Source organism: Procambarus clarkii, chromosome 15 (genome assembly GCF_040958095.1).
Source record: "Procambarus clarkii isolate CNS0578487 chromosome 15, FALCON_Pclarkii_2.0, whole genome shotgun sequence".
Lineage (NCBI taxonomy): Eukaryota > Metazoa > Arthropoda > Malacostraca > Decapoda > Cambaridae > Procambarus > Procambarus clarkii.
In genome coordinates, this window is record NC_091164.1 from 17233968 (window position 1) to 17254149 (window position 20182).

Genomic DNA, 20182 nt, shown 5'->3' on the forward strand with positions numbered 1-20182 from the left:
TCCTCCTGCCTCCTTACTGTATCAAGATCTTCATTCTCTGTATCCAGCATTAGAAACTTTGCTTCATAAATCCTTAGCAAATCTTCAACCTTCACTAACCTGGCAAGCAGTGAAGGTTTCATCCTTTCATTATTTCTTCCTCAAGGAAACACTTGAAATTTTTGTCAGTTGTTGATAGTAGATCCACCAAAGTTTGCCTTTATGATGATCTCCAATTTAATCACACGCTCTCAAAAAGGTTCCTCACCTGGGGCTAGATTCACGCAGGTGAGGAACCTGCGTGATCTATAAATTCCCCTTCCCTTAATGATAATTTAACACAGACACTCTTTATACCTTGCGTTTTTGACGGCGATTCTAGTAACTCTGCTGGTATGGAGTTCTTAACATAAATTCACGAGCCTCTGGTGTTATTTGCAGCGAAGAGGTGAAACCCTTTAATGCCATTTAATTTCAATAAGCCTTCATTCCTCTCCCCTGTCTCCTGGAGAGCTACAACATCAATATCATTTCCCATCACATAACAATGAACATCTGTAACCCTGTTTCTTAAACCCTTAACATTCCATGACAACACTTCCAGTCTAGGGTGATCCATTATTAAACAATTCACTTTCTAAGTCATCCCCAATAAGTTCACTAAATGATAGCCATACCTTGTATAACATCTCCCACCTCCTCCCAAGTTCACCAGTAAAAGCAATATTGCGTTTCTCAAGAGATTTTTTCAGTCCTGTGACGTCCATTATTGGCCCAAATGATTCCTTCATTTTATGTATAATTATAGAGTTCTTCCTTTCACTACGACTATCATCATTCACACACACTTCACTTTCCTTCATTTCATCACTCAATATTTCATTATTGTCCTCAACCACTATATCCTGACTTTCCTTCACTGTTTTGTGACTTTCCTTGACCTTCACCTGAACGTCTAATTTCGCCTCGATGGATTCGATTGTCTAGAGTTGAACACATATTACTACCTAGCAAGTACATATTTTTATGCAGTATTTAAGACAACCCGAATTGTGTTGTCAACATGATATCAATATAACTATAGGCATAATTTAACTATAATCATTTCACTTTTGAGTGTTAACCTGTTTCTCTGTACCAATCAAGAGTGATAAAGATGGGCTAACTTGCGGATACCAACATTGATTGATTCAGGTCTACCACTCAAATTATAGTGTGTATGATTATACAGTGTATATTTAAATAAATGATAAGTAGCTCTAGTTCGGAAACTAGTGGCTCTACTAAGTCAAGTGCCAGAAATAGTCCTGACACTAGTCCTACACGACTAGCAAGTATTTCCAAGACGTCTACTGTCAAAAATGTAAAATTAACCCTCCATAGCTTGAGGGAACATTTAGCACGGCAGATTGTCGAATGTGAAGACTTGAGTAATCAAACTCCAGTTAATTATGCAGCACTGGAAAACTATCTTAAGCTTGCACGGAACAAATATGACCGTGTGTTGCAACAAATGAAAGAATATCAAGATTTACTTAAGATTACCAGTATTGATGAAGATACAATGAACGACGTACTACAAGAACACTCTGATTACGAAGATGCAATGTTTATAAGGTTGCAACACTTTGATGATATCATAAACGCCCATAAGGCCAATATAAATATTGCAACCACAACTTCCCAGAACCAGGCAGCACCAGAAGTCAAATTGCCATCACTCAGTCTCCCAACTTTTTCTGGAACAGAGGACGAGAGTTGGGACGGTTTCTGGAGCAAATTTGTCGATTCTGTGGATTCTAATGCCAATGTACCAAAAACGACAAAGTTTACATACTTACAGAGTGTCTTGAAGGATGAAGCGTTTCAGGTGGTCTGTAATCTGAATCACACAGATGACGATTATGACAATGCAGTACAACTCCTGAAAGATAATTATGCTAAACCAGAAAGGACCATCAGAATTCTAACACAGAAACTGTTAGACATTAAACCTCCAAATAATACAGCAGTCTCACTCCAAGCCTTCAGATTGGAGCTTGAGTCCATGCTCAAGGCACTTAAAAATAAAGTGAACTTGGATGCATCAGATTGGATAATCTAAGTCCATATGACACGAAAATTACCCAGGGACATACTGGATAAGTTGTTTGTGTTATATGGTTAGTCCTCCCTAACAGTAATGGAGATTACCAAGGGGTTACAAACCATCATAGAACGAGAAAGAGTTAATCCAGAAGGAAAAGCGACATCTAAACCTTCGTCTACTACTAATAGTAAACAACAGAGTACAAACAGTACTCCAAACAAAGCTAAAACAACTTCCCCCTCCACAAAGTGGAATCAAAGCAGTGTGGGCACATATGCAGTTGGTCCCTCCAAACCTACAGTTAACGCGTCACCCAAAACGGTGACTCCTCAAGATACTGTTAACGTCTGGAGACCATGTGTGTTTTGTGAGCAATCACATTCCATGTACAATTGCAGACGTTACCCCGATCGTGCAACACGCATAAAACGACTCAAGGAGTTACATAGATGTACCAAGTGTATAAGGGAACATCATCCCGACAATTGCACAACTTCAATACGCTCCTGCAATAAGTGCCATAAGGGTCAACACCATACAGCACTTTGTGGGGACACAAGCACAAAGTCTGCCAAACCACAGGAGGAGGAAGGAGCTACCACTTCAGTACAGCTTTGTACTGTGTTACCTGACATAAGTGTCTTCTCAACCAGGTCTAAACATAAATCAGCTCTACCTACTGCACGATTGATCATTAGAAATGGAAAGAACATGGCCACCATACGTGGATTATTTGATCAAGGGTCCCAACTGACCTATATATCAAAGGAGTTGGTAGATAAACCGAAACTTACACCTGTAGAGGAGACACGAATAAACATAGCAGGATTCCTGACTGACTCAGGAGCCCGAGCTTACAGGGTAGTACGACCCAAAGTACAATTAGGAGGTTATGTACGAAAAGTACCAGTACTGGTAGTAGATAGATTCCCAACAGACCTGTATGTAGAAGGTCTAGGAACAACAGCTAAATTCCTGGAAGAAAAGGGAATTCCTTTGGCTGATAAAATTACATCGGACAATCTTTCCAATATTGGAATCCTTATGGGATCAGATGTCTACCATAAGTTTATCATAGGAAAAGAAGATTACCACGGTATGAATGTGTTACCATCTGAAGGTGGCTATTTACTAACAGGCCCAGTATTACAGCTAAAACAACTTGCACCTGTAGACCACCAACATGCCAACACAGTAATGGTTGTATGACTAGGAGACCAGTCTCCACTACAACTCAGAGACATGTCCGAGGATGAGCTTGATCCCCCAGTACATAAGTTATGGGACCTGGCAACTCTCGGCATTGTCCCTGAACAACCTAGCCCAGATGACGACTGGACTTACAAACAATACCTGGACTCAGTTATCTACAGAGATAATCAGTACTGGGTCAGATTACCATGGAAGCTGAATCACCCTCAGCTACCCGTCAACCATTTTATGGCACAAAACCAACTACGATCACAGGTGTTGCGCTTACAAAGACAACCTGAGAACATGAAGTTGTACCATGAAATAATACAGAAGCAGCTCGATGACAAATTTATCGAAGTTGTAACAAATGATAACCCAAAGGAAGCACACTACCTGCCACACCATCCTGTACAGAAGAATTCTGCTACTACCCCACTACGGATAGTATTTAATTGCAGTGCTAAGATGGGACAGAATAGTGTTTCGTTAAATGACTGCCTTCAAACGGGCCCTAGCCTAACACAAAGGCTTTATGACGTGCTGTTAAAGTTTCGTATAGGGAGTTATGCATATACGGCCGACATTAGCAAGGCATTCCTTAGGGTAGGTCTTCAAGAAGAAGACCGGTACTACACAAAGTTCCTATGGATTAAGGATCCTAACGATCCGAACAGTAAATTAATCACTTACCGGTTTGCATCAGTTTTGTTTGGCGCTACGTCCTCTCCATTTCCACTTCAAGCTACCTTGCATACGCACTTGAAGAAGTCCAATAGCCCGAACAAGACGGAAATTAGCGAAAACCTGTATGTGGATAATTTTCAAGGAACAACCAACAGTGAAAGTAAACTGTTGGACATATACCATGAGGCCAATCGAGAATTAATGGGAGCCAATATGCCTCTCCAGTCTTGGGTCTCTAACAATGACAAATTAAAACAACTGATCGCAACTGAATTTCCAGACTACCAAGTACCCGAGATGACAAAGGTACTAGGTGTCCAATGGAACACGACAACCGATCAGCTGACAATCAAGTCAGTGGAGACATATACCACTAACTTAACAATGAGGAAATTGCTATCACAAGTCAGCAAACCCTTCGACCCATTAGGACTATTAAGTTCAATACTGATTAATGGGAAGAAGATAATACAGGAATGTTGGCAACAAAAGATAGGCTGGGATGATCTTCTAACACCTGCCCTACAAGAAAAATGGCAAGGGTTAGTGAAAGATTTAAGTATCCTAACGTCTGTCAAGTTCCCTAGGAACACAGTAGTAAATGAAAAAGAACCAATTAAGCTACATGTATTTTGTGATGCCTCAGGAAAGGCTTATGGTACAGTAGCTTACCTGGTCTCAAATGGGCAAGCCAATTTGCTCACATCAAAGGCCAGAGTGGCACCTTTAAAGAAAAGATCACTGCCACAACTGGAATTAGCAGCCTTACTGCTAGGTGTAAGATTGGCTCATTATCTGAGCAAGGCCTTAAGCCACATCCACTTTAAAGAAACAGTAGTATGGTCAGATAATGAGGCAGTGCTACAGTGGGTTAAAAACAATAACAGTAAGAATCCTTACGTGAGTAACCGCGTTAAGGAAATACGAGAGTTGTCAGCAGGGTATAAACTAAGATATGTACCTACTTAAGAGAATCCAGCTGACTATCTCTCCCGAGGCCTGACTTTACGGCAATTAACAAAGGCAGAGATGTGGTTCAATAGACCTCAGTGGCTAATCAGCGACCAGTGGCCTGAACAAAAGCCACAAGTCATTGTGACCAATGTCACTGTTCCAACTGAGAACCCGGAACTACCTCGGACTTTGGTAATTGATCCTGCTCGGTACTCTGAACTGAACAAACTTATAGGTGTCACCCATGTAGTGTTTGATTTTCTAAAGAAAATAGGAATCAAGCATAAATTCCCTAGTGCCCTAAGGTACTGGGTCAAAAGAGCTCAGACCGATACATTCGGGACAGAATTTGACAATGTTCCAAAGAAGCTACAACATGATCTAGGTCTCTGGCTAGACACTGACAATTATAACATGATAAGATGCGGAAGATGCTTACAGCATGCTGACATAGATCTGGAAGCAAAAAATCCTATATTGCTCCCTCGTCACCACATAGTAAGCAAACTAATTGTGTTACATATACACAAATACTGCACTCTGCATGGTGGGGTATTAGATACTCTCACGGACTTAAGACAACAGTACTGGCTACCCCAAGGTAGACAGACAGTAAAATCCATAATCAAATCCTGTGTTGTTTGCCAGAGATACGATGCCAGAGTGTGTCCATATCCAGGCCCTCCTCCACTTCCGAAGGAACGAGTCGTACATATTCGTCCCTTTGAGACAACAGGAGTAGATTTCACAGGAGCACTAACACTGACAGGCACTAAAGACAAGAAACCAGTGAAGGCCTATATCTGTCTTTTTACTTGTGCCACAACAAGGGCAGTCCATCTAGAAGTGACTCCCGATATGAGTGCCGAAGCATTCTTACAGGCTTTCCGCAGGTTTGCTTCACGTAGATCTTGTCCTAAGTTAATGATCTCAGACAATGGGTCCAACTTGGTGGCAGGAGAAGCATGTCTGAGGAAAATCTGGACACACCCAAAGGTACGCACGGCCCTAACTCAACGGCAGTGCCATTGGAAATTCATACCTCCCAGAGCACCATGGCAAGGAGGCTTCTATGAACGCATGGTTGGTACGGTGAAACGTTCTCTACGGAAAACCCTACACCGCCAAAAGATTGACCTACAGGAGCTTCAAACAGTAATCAAAGAGATAGAAGCACGAGTTAATAACCGACCACTTACCTACCTCTCTGATGATGTTTTGCAGCATGAACCATTAAGTCCAGCTCATCTGATGTATGGGAGACCTCTCAGAACACTTGTGTCCCTTACGGACGAGGAACCAGAGGAGCCTTCATATGTCAAAGAGAGTGATTTGGTTCAACGTTTCAAACATCTTTCAAGGGTGATAAGTCGGTGGAATGACGTATGGACTCGTGAATACCTTACAGCTCTGAGGGAGTATCATTACGGGGCAAACAACCCCTATAACAGAATTAACTTGAACCCTGGTGACAGTTCTGGTGGATAGTGATGGACCACGCTCAGAGTGGCCTATAGGCCAAATAGTCTCTGTTCATCCAGACAGCCAGGGCGTCTTGAGAATAGTGAAAGTAAAATGCCGAGGCAACACTACTCTCAAAACTTTAGAGAAATTAGTACCTTTAGAACTGGCCAGGAAAGAAGACGTGCAACGACTTCCAGCACCCGATACGCCAGTACGGGACATATGTCCGCAACGGACTGCTGCACAACAATGTAAACTCAAATTAGAGCAGTACTATAATTCTGAAGGAGAAGAATAAAGTGATCACAGTCCTTACCGGGACTTCGACCCGTGTTCTTTCCCCCGGAATTATGTCGGAATCCGACACACACATGCACACACACATAACATAGTATCACCCTTTTTCGTTTTCCCTTCAGGAAAGAAAATGGGATATCCCATGACGTCATCGATGTCACCGTATATTTACATTATTAAACACTGTTCATACAATAGTTTTGTATCTAGATTTAACAAAAAAGTAATCAACAAGACTGAATATAATTATTAACATCAAAATGTAGTTTGATTCCCTTGTTAATGTAAAATTACTTTGAGAGGTGAACCAAACCTCAGGGTGTTGGCCAGTCACTTACTGACGCTCCCACTACACAACAATAACAAAGCACAGCCCTACGCTGTACAAGGCTTTAGAGCTGATGAAACCAACCAGACACCCAAATTACGAGTCAACAACCAGCAACACAGCCTATCAACATCACAACAACGACCGTATCCGGCTTATCAAGTATTGTATTTGAAATTATAGTGTACACATATTTTCATTTATAAATAAGTCGGTCACGATGTATGAAGAAAACAAACACAATGTACGTGTACTCCATTTATAGCCCTCACACTTCATGTCATACCTGTAATTGATATGTTTAGGGAACTTTGATTAATTCCTTGCATCCCATACAGGTAAATTGTGTTAGGAGCAGCAAGAATCTGTGCAGACAGTTGGTCCATACACATAATTAACTACCTGTTTGCCAAGCCTTGTTCTTCCCACCAACCGCCATTGCGTGGCACAAAGAGGCACAGGGCCACACCCATCTTGATGCTTCACCTACACGCCTTAGCAGGCCCCCACAACAGGCTCAGCTAAGCCATTTTATTATAGTAGTATTAGTAGTCATAATTAGTAATTATTACTAGTAGATTAGACCACCATATGTGGTATGATATAATATTAAGTGAACCACCACATGTGGTATAATATAATAAAGGGTAAACAATTGGTAGTTTAAGAAGGAGCCATCTCGAAGTGGTTTAGGCTACCAATTGTCCCCCCCATAGTGTGTGAGATAATTTCAGGCAGTTTACAAGTACATACAGTTCACTCAATTAATTCTTACTTACTAAGAAAAATAAATAAGACAGAACTTTATCTTATTAAAGTCAATTTAAAAAAGAAAATTGCTGCCTGGAGTTTCCCCACACATCCTATTCGGTATCCAGTGTCTGCCCTCCAATTTCCTCTGCCGAATCTTGTACTCACCTATTTGTGCTTGCGGACGTTGAGCTTTGGCTCTTTGATCCTGCCTCTCAATTGTCAATCAAATGATGCACAGATTCCTGAGCCTACTGGGCTCTATCATATCTGCATTTGAAGCTGTGTATGGAGTCAGCCTCCACCACATCACTGTCAAATGCTTTTCACTTGTTAACGACTCTGACACTGAAAAAGTTCTTTCTAACGTCCCTGTGGCTCATTTGGGTACTCAGTTTCCACCTGTGTCCCCTTTTTCGCATACCACCAGTGTTAAATAGTTTATCCTTAACTACCCTCTCAATTTTCCTGAGGATTTTGTAGGTAGTGATCATGTCTCCCCTTGCTCTTCTGTCCTCCAGTGGCGCGAGGTGCATTTCCCGCAGCCTTTCCTCGTAACTCATGCCTCTTTGTTCTGGGACTAGTCTAGTGGCATACCTCTGAACTTTTTCCAGCTTCGTCTTGTGCTTGACAGGGTACGGGTTCCATGCTGGGGCCGCATACACCAGGATTGGTCTTACATATGTGGTGTTCTTCTTGAGAGGTTATCTTGAGATGATTTCGAGGCTTTTAGTGTCCCCGCGGCCCGGTCCTCGACCAAGCCTCCACCCCCAGGAAGCAGCCCGTGACAGCTGACTAACACCCAGGTACCTATTTTACTGCTAGGTAACAGGGGCATAGGGTGAAAGAAACTCTGCCCATTGTTTCTCGCCGGCGCCTGGGATCGAACCCAGGACCACAGAATCACAAGTCCAGCGTGCTGTCTGCTCGGCCGACCGGCTCGAAATACAAGATTCTGTATGATTCCTAACAGAGGTTCCTGAACGCTGTTCTGATGTTAGCCAGCCTCGCATATGCCGCAGACGTAATTCTTTTTATGTGGGTTTCAGGAGACAGGTTTGATGTGATATCAATTCCTAGATTTTTCTCTCTGTCCGCTTCATGAAGTACTTCATCTCCTATTCTGTATCCTGTGTCTGGCTTCCTATTTCCACCGCCTAGTTTCATTACTTTGCATTTACTCAGGTTAAACTTTAGCACCCATTTGTTGGACATTTATTCAGTCTGTCTAGGTCTTCTTGTAGCCTCCTACTTTCATCCTCTGTTTGAATCCACCTCATAATTTTAGCATCATCAGCAAACAGTGAAAGAAACGAATCTATACCCTCTGGGAGATCATTTACATATATCAGAAACAGTATACATCCAAGGACCGAACCGTGCGGGACTCCACTTGTGACGTTTCGCCAATCTGAGACCTCACCCCTCACAGTGATTCGCTGTCTTCTGTTGCTTAGGTACTCCCTTATCCAATGGAATACCTTCCCTTTCACTCCTGCCTGCATCTCCAGCTTTTTCACTAGCCTCTTGTGTGGTAGTGTCAAAGGCTTTCTGACAATCCAAAAATATGCAGTCTGACCACCCCTCTCTTACTTGGCTGATTTTTGTGTGTATGTGTTTGTTTGTGTGTGTGTGTGTGTGTGTGTGTGTGTGTGTGTGTGTGTGTGTGTGTGTATGTGTGTGTGTGTGTGTGTGTGTGTGTGTGTGTGTGTGTGTGTGTTTGTGTGTATGTGTGTGTGTGTGTGTGTGTGTGTGTGTGTGTGTGTGTGTGTGTGTGTGTGTGTGTGTGTGTGTGTGTGTAATTACCTAAGTGTAATTACCTAAGTGTAGTTACAGGATGAGAGCTACGCTCGTGGTGTCCCGTCTTCCCAGCACTCTTTGACATATATCGCTTTGAAACTACTATTGTGTGTGTGTGTGTGTGTGTGTGTGTGTGTGTGTGTGTGTGTGTGTGTGTGTGTGTGTGTGTGTGTATGTGTGTGTGTGTGTACTCACCTATGTGAACTCTCTTATTTGTGCGTGCAGGATCGAGCGTTGGCGCTTCGATCCCGCTTTTCTAGACAGTTGTTTAAATCAATGACTCCTTGCCTTACCTTTTAAATTTGCTTTACAAATTATTAATAGAGTTTGATTCCACAAATTGTTCCGTTAGTTCATTCTAGTTTTCCTACTACTCTTACGCTAAAAGAAAACTTGCTAACATCTCTATGACTATATGTGTGTGTGTCGGGTATGAGGGTCTTCTAACTTACATATAGTCACCTAGATGTACAGGCAGGGTAGAGCCAGGCTCCTAACCTCACAATCAAAACGTTCTTAGAATAATGGAATGACTCCTTTCTCATGCTTTTATTATATTTACATTTGAATTTGGCATCAAATTAGTATCTTTTCCGACTAACCTAATCCACTTATTGATAGCTCTAACACTGAAAATTTATTTCTGACGTCTCTGAGACTTATTTGTGTCTGTAGTTTCGATCTTTGATTTCTCTGTATTCTGTTCCTAGCTTTGAACACTGTTGCTTTGTTTATGTTATCTATTTCCCCTTAGAATCTTATATGTTGTTATTATGTCCCAACTATATCTCCTTTATTATAGTGTAATATGGTCCAGTTCTGTCAACCCTTCCTCTTAGCTCAATCTCTTCTGCTTTGCAACGAGCTTCGTTGCATATCTTCTAACCTTTTCTTGTTTTCTTGTCTTTATTCAGGTGAGGGTTCCATTCTTGGGAGGTATATATAAATGTTAGTCTCGCTTTTGCGGTGTATAGGCCCCATAAATTCCCTTTGTCCAAGTTTCCGAAGAATACACAGACGCTGGCCAGTATACCATATGTTGCTGTTGTTGTTATTATGGTAATGTTGCTTTCTAATATCAAATTTGGGCTTATCTACTTCGAGGTCTTTCTCCTTTTTTTAATGAAGAAGGTTTTCCTTTAATTCAATATTACTGAACAGTCAATATTGTACTCCTGTTCGATGTCTTGAATACTTCGTATTCCTGTTCCAATTCTCTTAACTTTGCATTAGGCTGAGTTATATTTTCTCAACCTATTTCAGACCACTTTTGAAGTGTGAATAAATCCATTGACAGTGCATCGCAATCTCTGTCCTGACTCTTCTCATTTGTTTTCCTTCATCGACAAACATTGATAAGAAGAAACCAATTTTCTCTGCCAATTTTGACGTATGATGCCCAAGAAACAGACCCTTTTGGTATTTCACTGAGATTATATCTACTGGGGATGGCACTAATATACGTGACCTCTGTCATGTAAGACTTTACAAACAATACACAAAATGCTAGGGGTGCAGATTATTACTTTAAGGCTGAAATAGATGTCCAAATCCTTAGCACTCTTTATCCAGTGGGTCATGGAGCTCCTCAGAACCGCTAATGGCAATATAAGAGTAGCTCAATGGGATCTCACACCAAATTTAATATTGGTGTGTTTGTGCCTATGAAATTGGTTCGAATCCAGAAGTATCCAGAACAGCATATAAACAGATTCAAGTATGTGACAGAGTCCAATACTGGAGACAAGATTATTTGAAGGTGTTTCTGGAACGACAAATGTAATTTGGAAACAATTAACATTTATTAAAAAAAAAACTTAATAATAACATTACAAACCACAATAGTTTAACATTACGTTAAGTCCGACGTGATAGTATGCAAAACTAATCACTCAGCCAGTATAGTCGAACTTCCGGTTCTGACAGCTCGTAACTAAAGCAAGTTGAACTAATATGAACAGCAGGTGCTCACTGGCACACAAGTTAGCTCTTCACCAACTGCATCAAAACAGTTTAAATAACAACAACAAAGACACAACAGACAGACCTGTAACAGAGACAGTTTTCTGAGCACCAAGTTATTTACGTTAAGGCTCGTCACTCCGTACGGCAGTCAAGACAATTAATTACGTTGCAGTACTATGACCAACACAAAACAATTGATCTAATCAATTTCAATCAAAGAATAAGTTTAACACAATTCCGCTAATTACTGTCTCCAAGACAGTTATCTCTCTGGACAGCAATTAAGAAAATCAATTACGTTACGGTTATGTCACAAAGACAAACAATTGATTTAATAAATTCAAATGAAAGCATGCAATTTAATGATTTACGTTAATTCTAGATAATTAATGATGGCATTTACTATGCCAAGGTAATTTAAGCAATCAGTGAGTAAACACATCAGTTACTGTCAGGCTCACAGCTAATTAAACTTTCTGTGATTTACGTTAACACTGCTTATCACGTAGACAAGCTGACAACCAAGAATTGGCCATCACGTTGATAATTATCTTTCACTTCACTGATGACGTTAATCAGTGACTCTAATTATAACTCACTGATTCTTTAAATATTAATTCACCAATTAATTCAAACCGGGTCACGCAGACCAACAAAACACAGTAGAAATACAGTACTAAACTTCAGCGTTTGAATGACACAACACAACACTATTATTGTAATGATGACAAATCAACATAGAGACCTGTAATCACAGGTGAAATAAACTGGGGTAAACACTCGCTTTACAGTCTGGGTTTCTCCTGGAACGCGAAAGAAAAGAACATATAGAGGAATGTTATACACAGTGACGGTAAATATTTAACCGCACAATTACAATACACGTAATTATATAAATCACAGTAAAATGTATAAAAGTGTAGAAAGTGTTATTTACACACACTCAAGCCAATCTACAGTAATCACACACTCACTGTAATTGCCTCTCTCATGTGCTATCCTTATCCTGCATAACTCTCCCATTACGAGTTAATGAGAACAACAGGCAGTGAGGTGGATGTGAATCAATATAGGGAATTTATGCACTTAGCAAATGATACAATAATAAATTAGGAGTACTCTGATATACCAGCTTACATTCAAACAACTTTCTCACACTCTGTAACACTATGCCGTTGATAGGTGGTCAAGCTGAACACATACCACACATGTAGATCCCTTTCACAGGAGCACGTGTGGGTAGGTTTGCATAGCAAAGACACTGGGGTGTCTTGCGTGTGACACCACAGTGTTGCCTCTGTTAGCCTTAGGGTAACAGAGGCGAGAATTACTCGCTCCAAAAAGGGTGGCATGAGGAGGCGAGTACCCACCACTGGTTAGATGGTGGCGTAACAAGATTGAGACCACGTGTTGAGCTCACGAGTCGACAACACAGAAATGGAAAATAATCTAAGTCACAACAGTTATTTACGTTATTCACTCGAATTTGACATAGATCACTGGGAATCGTATCATAGATTCCTACAAAACAGCTTACTGAGCGATATGTTGATGGATCAAAAAAAATTAACACGATGATCACGGATGAATACACTACAGTCCAGATGCTCTGCAGGTGAACATGTGTGGAGTCTCTCTTCTGTGTATCTTAAAGGGGTCCGATGACTGTGTACTGAAACTTCCTCAAACTCAATTTTTTTTTAATATCTTCATGGTCAATGCTCCAAATTCTCCTAATGGATCAACATCATACCATGAACAGAAAGAAGTTAAAAAAAATAGAAACTCAAACAAATTCACAATTTAAAAATAGCTTTAAAAATATTAAAATGTCACCAATTTTTATTTAATTCATTATGGTCTCAGAATGGCATATACTGTTCATGTTCCTAAGAGAAAAATATTCCTTAAGAGTATAGTTTACTGTATTTTTTTTTTCAATGTGGCCATCCAAATATGTGCAAAATTTAGGCGCAAACAATTTATAACTGCAAATGTTATGGTTTTATGACTAAACAATGTTTAAGACACTTTAGAACTAAGAACTTTTCATTTAATATGTAAAAATGGTAAGAATCGGTCAGAAACTGAAATGTTTAAAGATGTCTCAAAGTTGAAAATTATGTTCATACCAAAAATTGTGTTAAAGTTCTCAACATGGAATATAGTACTTTGAATTTATGACATATCTCGTAAGTTTTAATTTAGATTGCTTGGCATTCGTACTCGAATATGTGAAAGTTGTAGTTCAATGTGTTGAAATGAAGACAAGAAAAAATAACCACATGCTTAGTGCCGGATATAGATTCTCCGAGATGTAGAAGTCACAACAAAATCAGAAAATAAACAAAAGAGAGAAAAAACATTAAAAGTGGATGTCAGCTTTTCTTACAAAGGGTCATAAGAAATATTGTCAATAAATTTATATGATATATATAATAAAATACAGCATAATAACATACAAACTCATTATTATTTGTGAAATCTGGTCTTCTAGGTGGCACCAGCTGCATATCCACTTTGTAAACCCTCCTTACTACTACTTTTCGTCTTTGTGCGTTGGACAGGTGCTTGCATCTCTTTATCCCTGATTTCCAGTAAATAGGAGGTGTTATCATTACTATCAGTTCTGTTTGCCGCCCGTCGGGCACTCATTCATTGTTTTAAAATTCGTAAACAAAATCTATTTCTTAACTTATTGGGATGAAATTTTCACGACGCTCACGACGCTGATGCCAACTAACGGGAGATTTGTTTAAAATTTTTCACTATATATCTGTGGTGTTTGTGTGTTGCTGAGGAAGTTTTGGTTGTAGGGTTGATATAGTCATGACTTGGTTACTGACTTTAATACTTATAAACGATTACATGACTAGCTGCTTCCAAGCTGGTAGCGTCCTGTACACTCTCTGTTTACCTTCTTCTGGCATCTGAGCCGCCGCACATAGAAAACGGATGGTACCGTTTTCTGTGAACATGACATCCCTCCTTTTCTTTAAAAAGAATGAATACAGGATGTCTACCATGCTTGTAGCACAAAGCAAAGTTATTGACACAAAGTAAGTTATTAACATATCTAGAGATATTGCATACATTTAGCATTAATTAAGCACACAAAGAATTTAACAACTTAATCTTTACCACATAGGATTTCAATGTTAAAAATACATATGCAATGTTAAACAAACATGAAAGAAACTGTAATACAAAGTTACAAAATATTGAATGAGAGATCTGCATTATTCAAACAATATTAAATTTATTTCAGCATAACAAGTAAATACTTTGCATTACATAAGAACACAATTAATCATCAAATCGTGTAGGGCGTTTAACATGACGTTTAGGACGAGAGTCCCCAAATACAAGAATATCCCTTGATGATTTGTTTGTCGGGTTATAACTCATTTTTTCTTTTTCCTTTGTACGACTTTGCACTTCATCATTTTCTACACTAGTTGGAATCACTTTGAAATAGGCCCTATTACGTGTTATACTATGATCTCTATTACTAGCTGTTACCATAGTTCCTTTTACACTAATCACTTTATATGGTTTTGTATCATACGGCATATCTAGCTTTCCCTCTTTTTTCTTTTTAACGAGAACAGTATCTCCAACCTTTATGAATTGTTCCTTTGCACGTTGATCATGAGCAATCTTCATTTTGCCCTTGGCTAGTGCATCCTTCTCAGCGAGACGGTTATCCGTTACCTCGGCTGTCATGACAGGTAGTGCGATTCTCATAGGACGTCCAAATAAAAGTTCGCCAGGCGACTTGCCCAGTGTTCCATATGGTGTTGCACGGTAGTTCCTGAGAAAAGCATACATAGCTTGTTTCCAGGATCGTCTTTCGGCATGAGCACAGCGCACCGCTTTCATGAGAGGTTGCATGAATCTCTCGACTTCTCCATTTGCTTGAGGATGTAGTGGCATCACACGGCGGTGTTTGAATCCAATATGCTCAGAAAAGTTGACGAAGTCTTGTCCATTGAATGGCGGTCCATTGTCCGTCTTGACAACTTCAGGAATGCCAAAGTTTGAAAAGATATTGTTGAGTTTCGGGATGACAGCCTTGGCAGATTTGGAAGTGATGATTTCTACTTCTGGATAACGTGAGTGATCATCAATGACTACCATCAAGTACTCTCCAGTTGGTAGCGGTCCGCAGAAGTCCATCGATACTTCCATCCATGGTGCAGCAGGTAGTGGTGAAGGTTGTAGAGGTGTTGGTCTTGAAGTATCCACTGCAGCTTGGCAAGGGACACAGGCATCATGCATGTCCTTTGCTTGACGATCAATGCCAGGAAACCACACCTTTTCTCGTAACAGCTGTTTGGCCCTAACAAGACCTTGGTGTCCTTGATGTGCAAGCTTCAGAGCACGTTGCTGGAGAACAGTTGTAATGACGATACGAGTACCTCGCAGCACGGTGTCGCGTTGTTGCGTAACACTTAATTCTGTCTGGATGCGTTCAAGTGCTTTGAATGCATCTTGGTCAACTCCTGAGGGTGGGATGCGTGGAAACTTATTCTTAGTCAATGCATCCACTGTTGCTTGCAGAGTTGGGTCCTCTAGGGTTGCAGTACGGATTTCATCAAGAGTGAGAGCCTTAGGGACTGCATCACAGGTTACAGAGTGTACATATTCCTCGGCAACTTGAATTACATCTGGGTTGATGTGCAGATGAACTTTGCTATCAGTAGAACAATCCATGGGTTCAAATCGATCAAAAAATTCAGCAACAATAGCATCAACATTGTTTGCAGATTCCACTGCTACAGCACTAGAAAGCTGAAGTAGCCCCAATTTGGTTGAAGTCTTGTAACTGAGTAGAGACTCCTTTGCATTCCTAACAACATGGAATGTAGTAATGAGCATTGCACTCTTTGACTTGATCTCTGCAGTGAAAGTTCCAATCACTGGCAAGGCTACATTTGAAGCATAGGCAGTGGCTTTGTCATTATAGTTCTCAAGCTTTGGGAACTGTTTTTTAAATTTCTCATAGTGGCACTCAGCAATGGTGTCAATGTTTGATCCAGTGTCAATGAGAACTTTGAGACAAATACCAGCAATGTATACTATAGTCTCTGGGTTGCTTGAAAGATCATTCCATTCTGTGATTGCTTGTATACTCCATAAGTATAATCACATTCACTGTTATCTGAGACTGGTTGTAATGAAATGTTGTCTTGTACATTATTAACATTTTGGATATGAGGTGCAATATTGTGTTTATCACCTCGACCCCTATGAACTGATCCTCGTACAGTGCTTTTATTCACTGACTGTGGTTTCTTGAGTGCGGAACGACACATCCTTCCACCTAGCACTTCTTACCTTGAGCAGGACAAACATTATCTTGGTGTGGGTAGTCTCCTCCACAATTGTAACATTTATTGTTGACACCCTCTGATGTGAGTTGTTGTGATTGCTTGAGTCTTGTTCCTTGACCCCATTTGTGATGTGGTTCTCGGTTCAAATTGTTGTTGGGTTATCTATGATATCTTCTTTGATTATGGTGTCCTCCCTAAACCTCAAGTACCTCATCACTGTTAGTAACAGTGGCAGAACCGTTGTTGGCACTGCACTCCATGACACGAGCATCACGTGCAGCATCTTCCATTCAACGAGCCATATCCAGTATCTTGGTAAGAGAACATTCATCATCAACAAGTTCTAGAGCTCTTCGACGGAGACGTGTAGATGTGCATATTTCAATTATTTGCTGTTTGATAACAACAACAAACTTTGTCAACAACAGCAAACTCACAATGGGCTGCTAAACCCTGCAGACGTGTGTGGTATTGATCAACGGTTTCATTAGAGGGTTGTTTTGCTCTCCTGAAATGCATAATTTCCATTGCAGTATTTTGCCTTGGTTTGAAATGCTCTGTTAGTTTGGCTTTGGCAGTGTCATAATCTTTGGCACCACCAGTGTCTTTCAGTGTATCAAAAATGTCACAAACTCGATCACCTGCATAATGAAGTAGATAGGCACGCTTGCTTTCAGCACTTTTGATGTCTGAAACTATCAGCAAATTTTCAAACCTTTTAAGCCATTTGGTCCACCTCTGTGACAGGTTTGTCTGGTTACAGTCAGGATCAAATGCAGGAAACTGATTTATATTTGCCATTGTTTACAGAATAAATGTAAACTTATCACTTAAATGTTCCTCAGAATATTAAACACTTACTGCACTGTATATGTTAGTTAAGAATTCACTGTAATTACTTTAATTTTGCAAAGCACACAAGCATTTTAATGCAAAAGTTCACAACAGTGCACAATATAACAGCAACTGACTTCTTACCTAGCTCTGTATACATGTGGTGTTGTTCCTACCTACAGCTGCACAGCAGTTATCAGCAGTTGGCACAGCAGTAGTAAGCAGTTGGTACAGCAGTTGTCAGCAGTTGGCACAGCAGTCAGTTTACAGCGTGAAGAATTGTAGCACATAGCGCATTTCGTACACAAAACATCGGGTTTTTTATACAGCATCAAAGCGTCGTTTCGTACAGAGAGTCGGCAGATTCCCTGTACACAGCTTCAGTCAGCACATAGCATTGATTAGCACATAGCTTGGGTTAGCACACAGCACTGGATAGCACACAGCATCAGTTAGCACACAGCATTGGTTAGCACACAGCATCGGGTATGGTGCTCACAGACAGCACGACTTCCTTTCCTCCTCCGGGGGCGAGACAGCATGTTTCTCCTTGTGTTTCAAGCTGAACAAATACCTGCGTTCACAGTTCATCCTCGTCGCCAGTGTGGTGTTTGTGTGTTGCTGAGGAAGTCTTGGTTGTAGGGTTGATATAAAGTCATGGCTTGGTTACTGACTTTAATACTTATAAACGATTACATGACTAGCTGCTTCCAAACTGGTAGCGTCCTATACGCTCTCTGTTTACCTTCTTCTGGCATCTGAGCCGCCGCACATAGTACCGTTTTCTGTGAACATGACAATATCAGTAGTATGATTAGAGCCAGATAGGCGCACTTAACAAACAATGGGGGGTACTTATCAGACAATGGAATCAGAGGCGGGGAGCCAGATAGGCCCACTTATCGGACAAAAGGAATCAGAAGCGGGGTGACAGATAGACCCACCTCAAATTGTAGTCTACGGTGTGCCCCCACCACATTTCACTTACACTGTGTCATCTCCGTTTAAACACTACACTCATTATAAATATATAGGACTAATTAAGGATATATATATATTCGAACAAGTCTGAATGGCCCCTCCCTTATATGGGAGTAATTAAGGAGTATTAAATTATAAATCCTCCCCCTCCCCCAAAGGTTAAAAAAAACATCAAATAATTTATTAAATGCTTTATTAGGTAAAAACCACAAAATGTATAAGTAATTATGTTAGTTAATAATTGTAGTATACAGAGTGCTCTTGCCATATTTCACTTACTACAGCTCTACCCCTCCCCTCCCTATCCCACACCCCCATCCTCGTCTGAGTAGAATTGTGACGATTCCTCATCAGTGAAGAGTGGGGGAAGGTCTTGAGCCCCATCCCCCCCTCTCTTGGGGGGGTGGGCTGAGTTGGGTGGACACCTTTTGGCTGAGTTTCCTCCTCCTCTCTCATCGGAAGTGTTCTGGAAAGAGATGGGGGAAATAATTTATAGTGATTAAAGGTTTTTTATATAATTATATATTTTATTAGAAAAATATTATATTTTTCTCTAAGAACAACTAGTACATACCTCTCCCCCTGCAGGAGCGGCCTTGTGTCCTTTACAGCAGGCGTCGTCAATTAGACTACGTAACAGCATCTTGTTTCTGGCAGACCCCCCACGTAGAATTACTACTCTACAAATGTGGACGGGTCCCAAGAACTGCACTGGAGAAAAACATAAGAGGTGAAATAGAGGATATACAAACTTTTTTATTGAGGGGAAATAAAACATAAAATAAATCTATTAGCAGAAAGATAGGGTAATACTAACCAGGTCCTTCAAGGACTTCAATCTTCCCCGCAGGTCTTTTTTGAGAGACACCTCCCATTTCGTAGGAGGAAGACAGTCTTCTGAGGGGGGTGGGTGGGGGAGAGGGTTTTTTATAGGAGGCTACACCCCTTGTTAGGTAGGTTGCCTAGCTAACAAAAATATTCTCTACACCACCCATAAGAACCAACTCCTATACCTCTACAAAATGTCCTAACACAATGATGTTTCATAGGAAAATATCGTCTCGCATAAGCAAGGGCTCGTTTATCATTTAATTTTAAAGTAATGCTTGAAAATACATTATGTAAGTAGTGTACTGTTGAAGGCAACCCCAGGTGGCTCACCCTATGAACGAATATGACGCAATACAGCCCACAGGCGAGAGTAAAATCACTCTGGAGTCTGTAGCGCATTCCAAACACCTTTCTTATTTTGTTAGTTTTAATAAATCCTTGAAAATGACGTCCGTAAGTAACTGGCGATATTGCATAACTATCAAAAAAAAACATCTGATGATTAACTTTATCAACATAAATTCCTACCCAATGTCCCATAGTGATTCTGCTATGTGAAGGTAAAATAGTAGTTATGAAAACAATGGGTTTTCTTGAAGATATATTTAAATGTTCTATCTCATCAGCATTATAACAACCTAGGTAGAGTGTTCGATCCCCTAGATTATTTTTTAAATTAATATTTATATCATAACA

At 40.4% G+C, this 20182-nt stretch overlaps 1 protein-coding gene across 1 annotated transcript; it reads left to right on the forward strand.

Annotated features, from left to right (window-relative positions):
• Window positions 1-2452: 2452 nt before the first annotated feature.
• LOC138364963 (uncharacterized) lies at window positions 2453-3277 on the forward strand. The gene has a single exon (XM_069325049.1). It carries the CDS (start codon window positions 2453-2455, stop codon window positions 3275-3277), a length of 825 nt encoding a protein of 274 aa, XP_069181150.1.
• The last annotated feature ends 16905 nt before the right edge of the window (window positions 3278-20182 follow it).

Excerpts from the sequence above, each read along its gene's own strand:
- LOC138364963 (XM_069325049.1), top strand. The coding sequence starts at position 2,453 with ATGTACAATTGCAGACGTTACCCCGATCGTGCAACACGCATAAAACGA.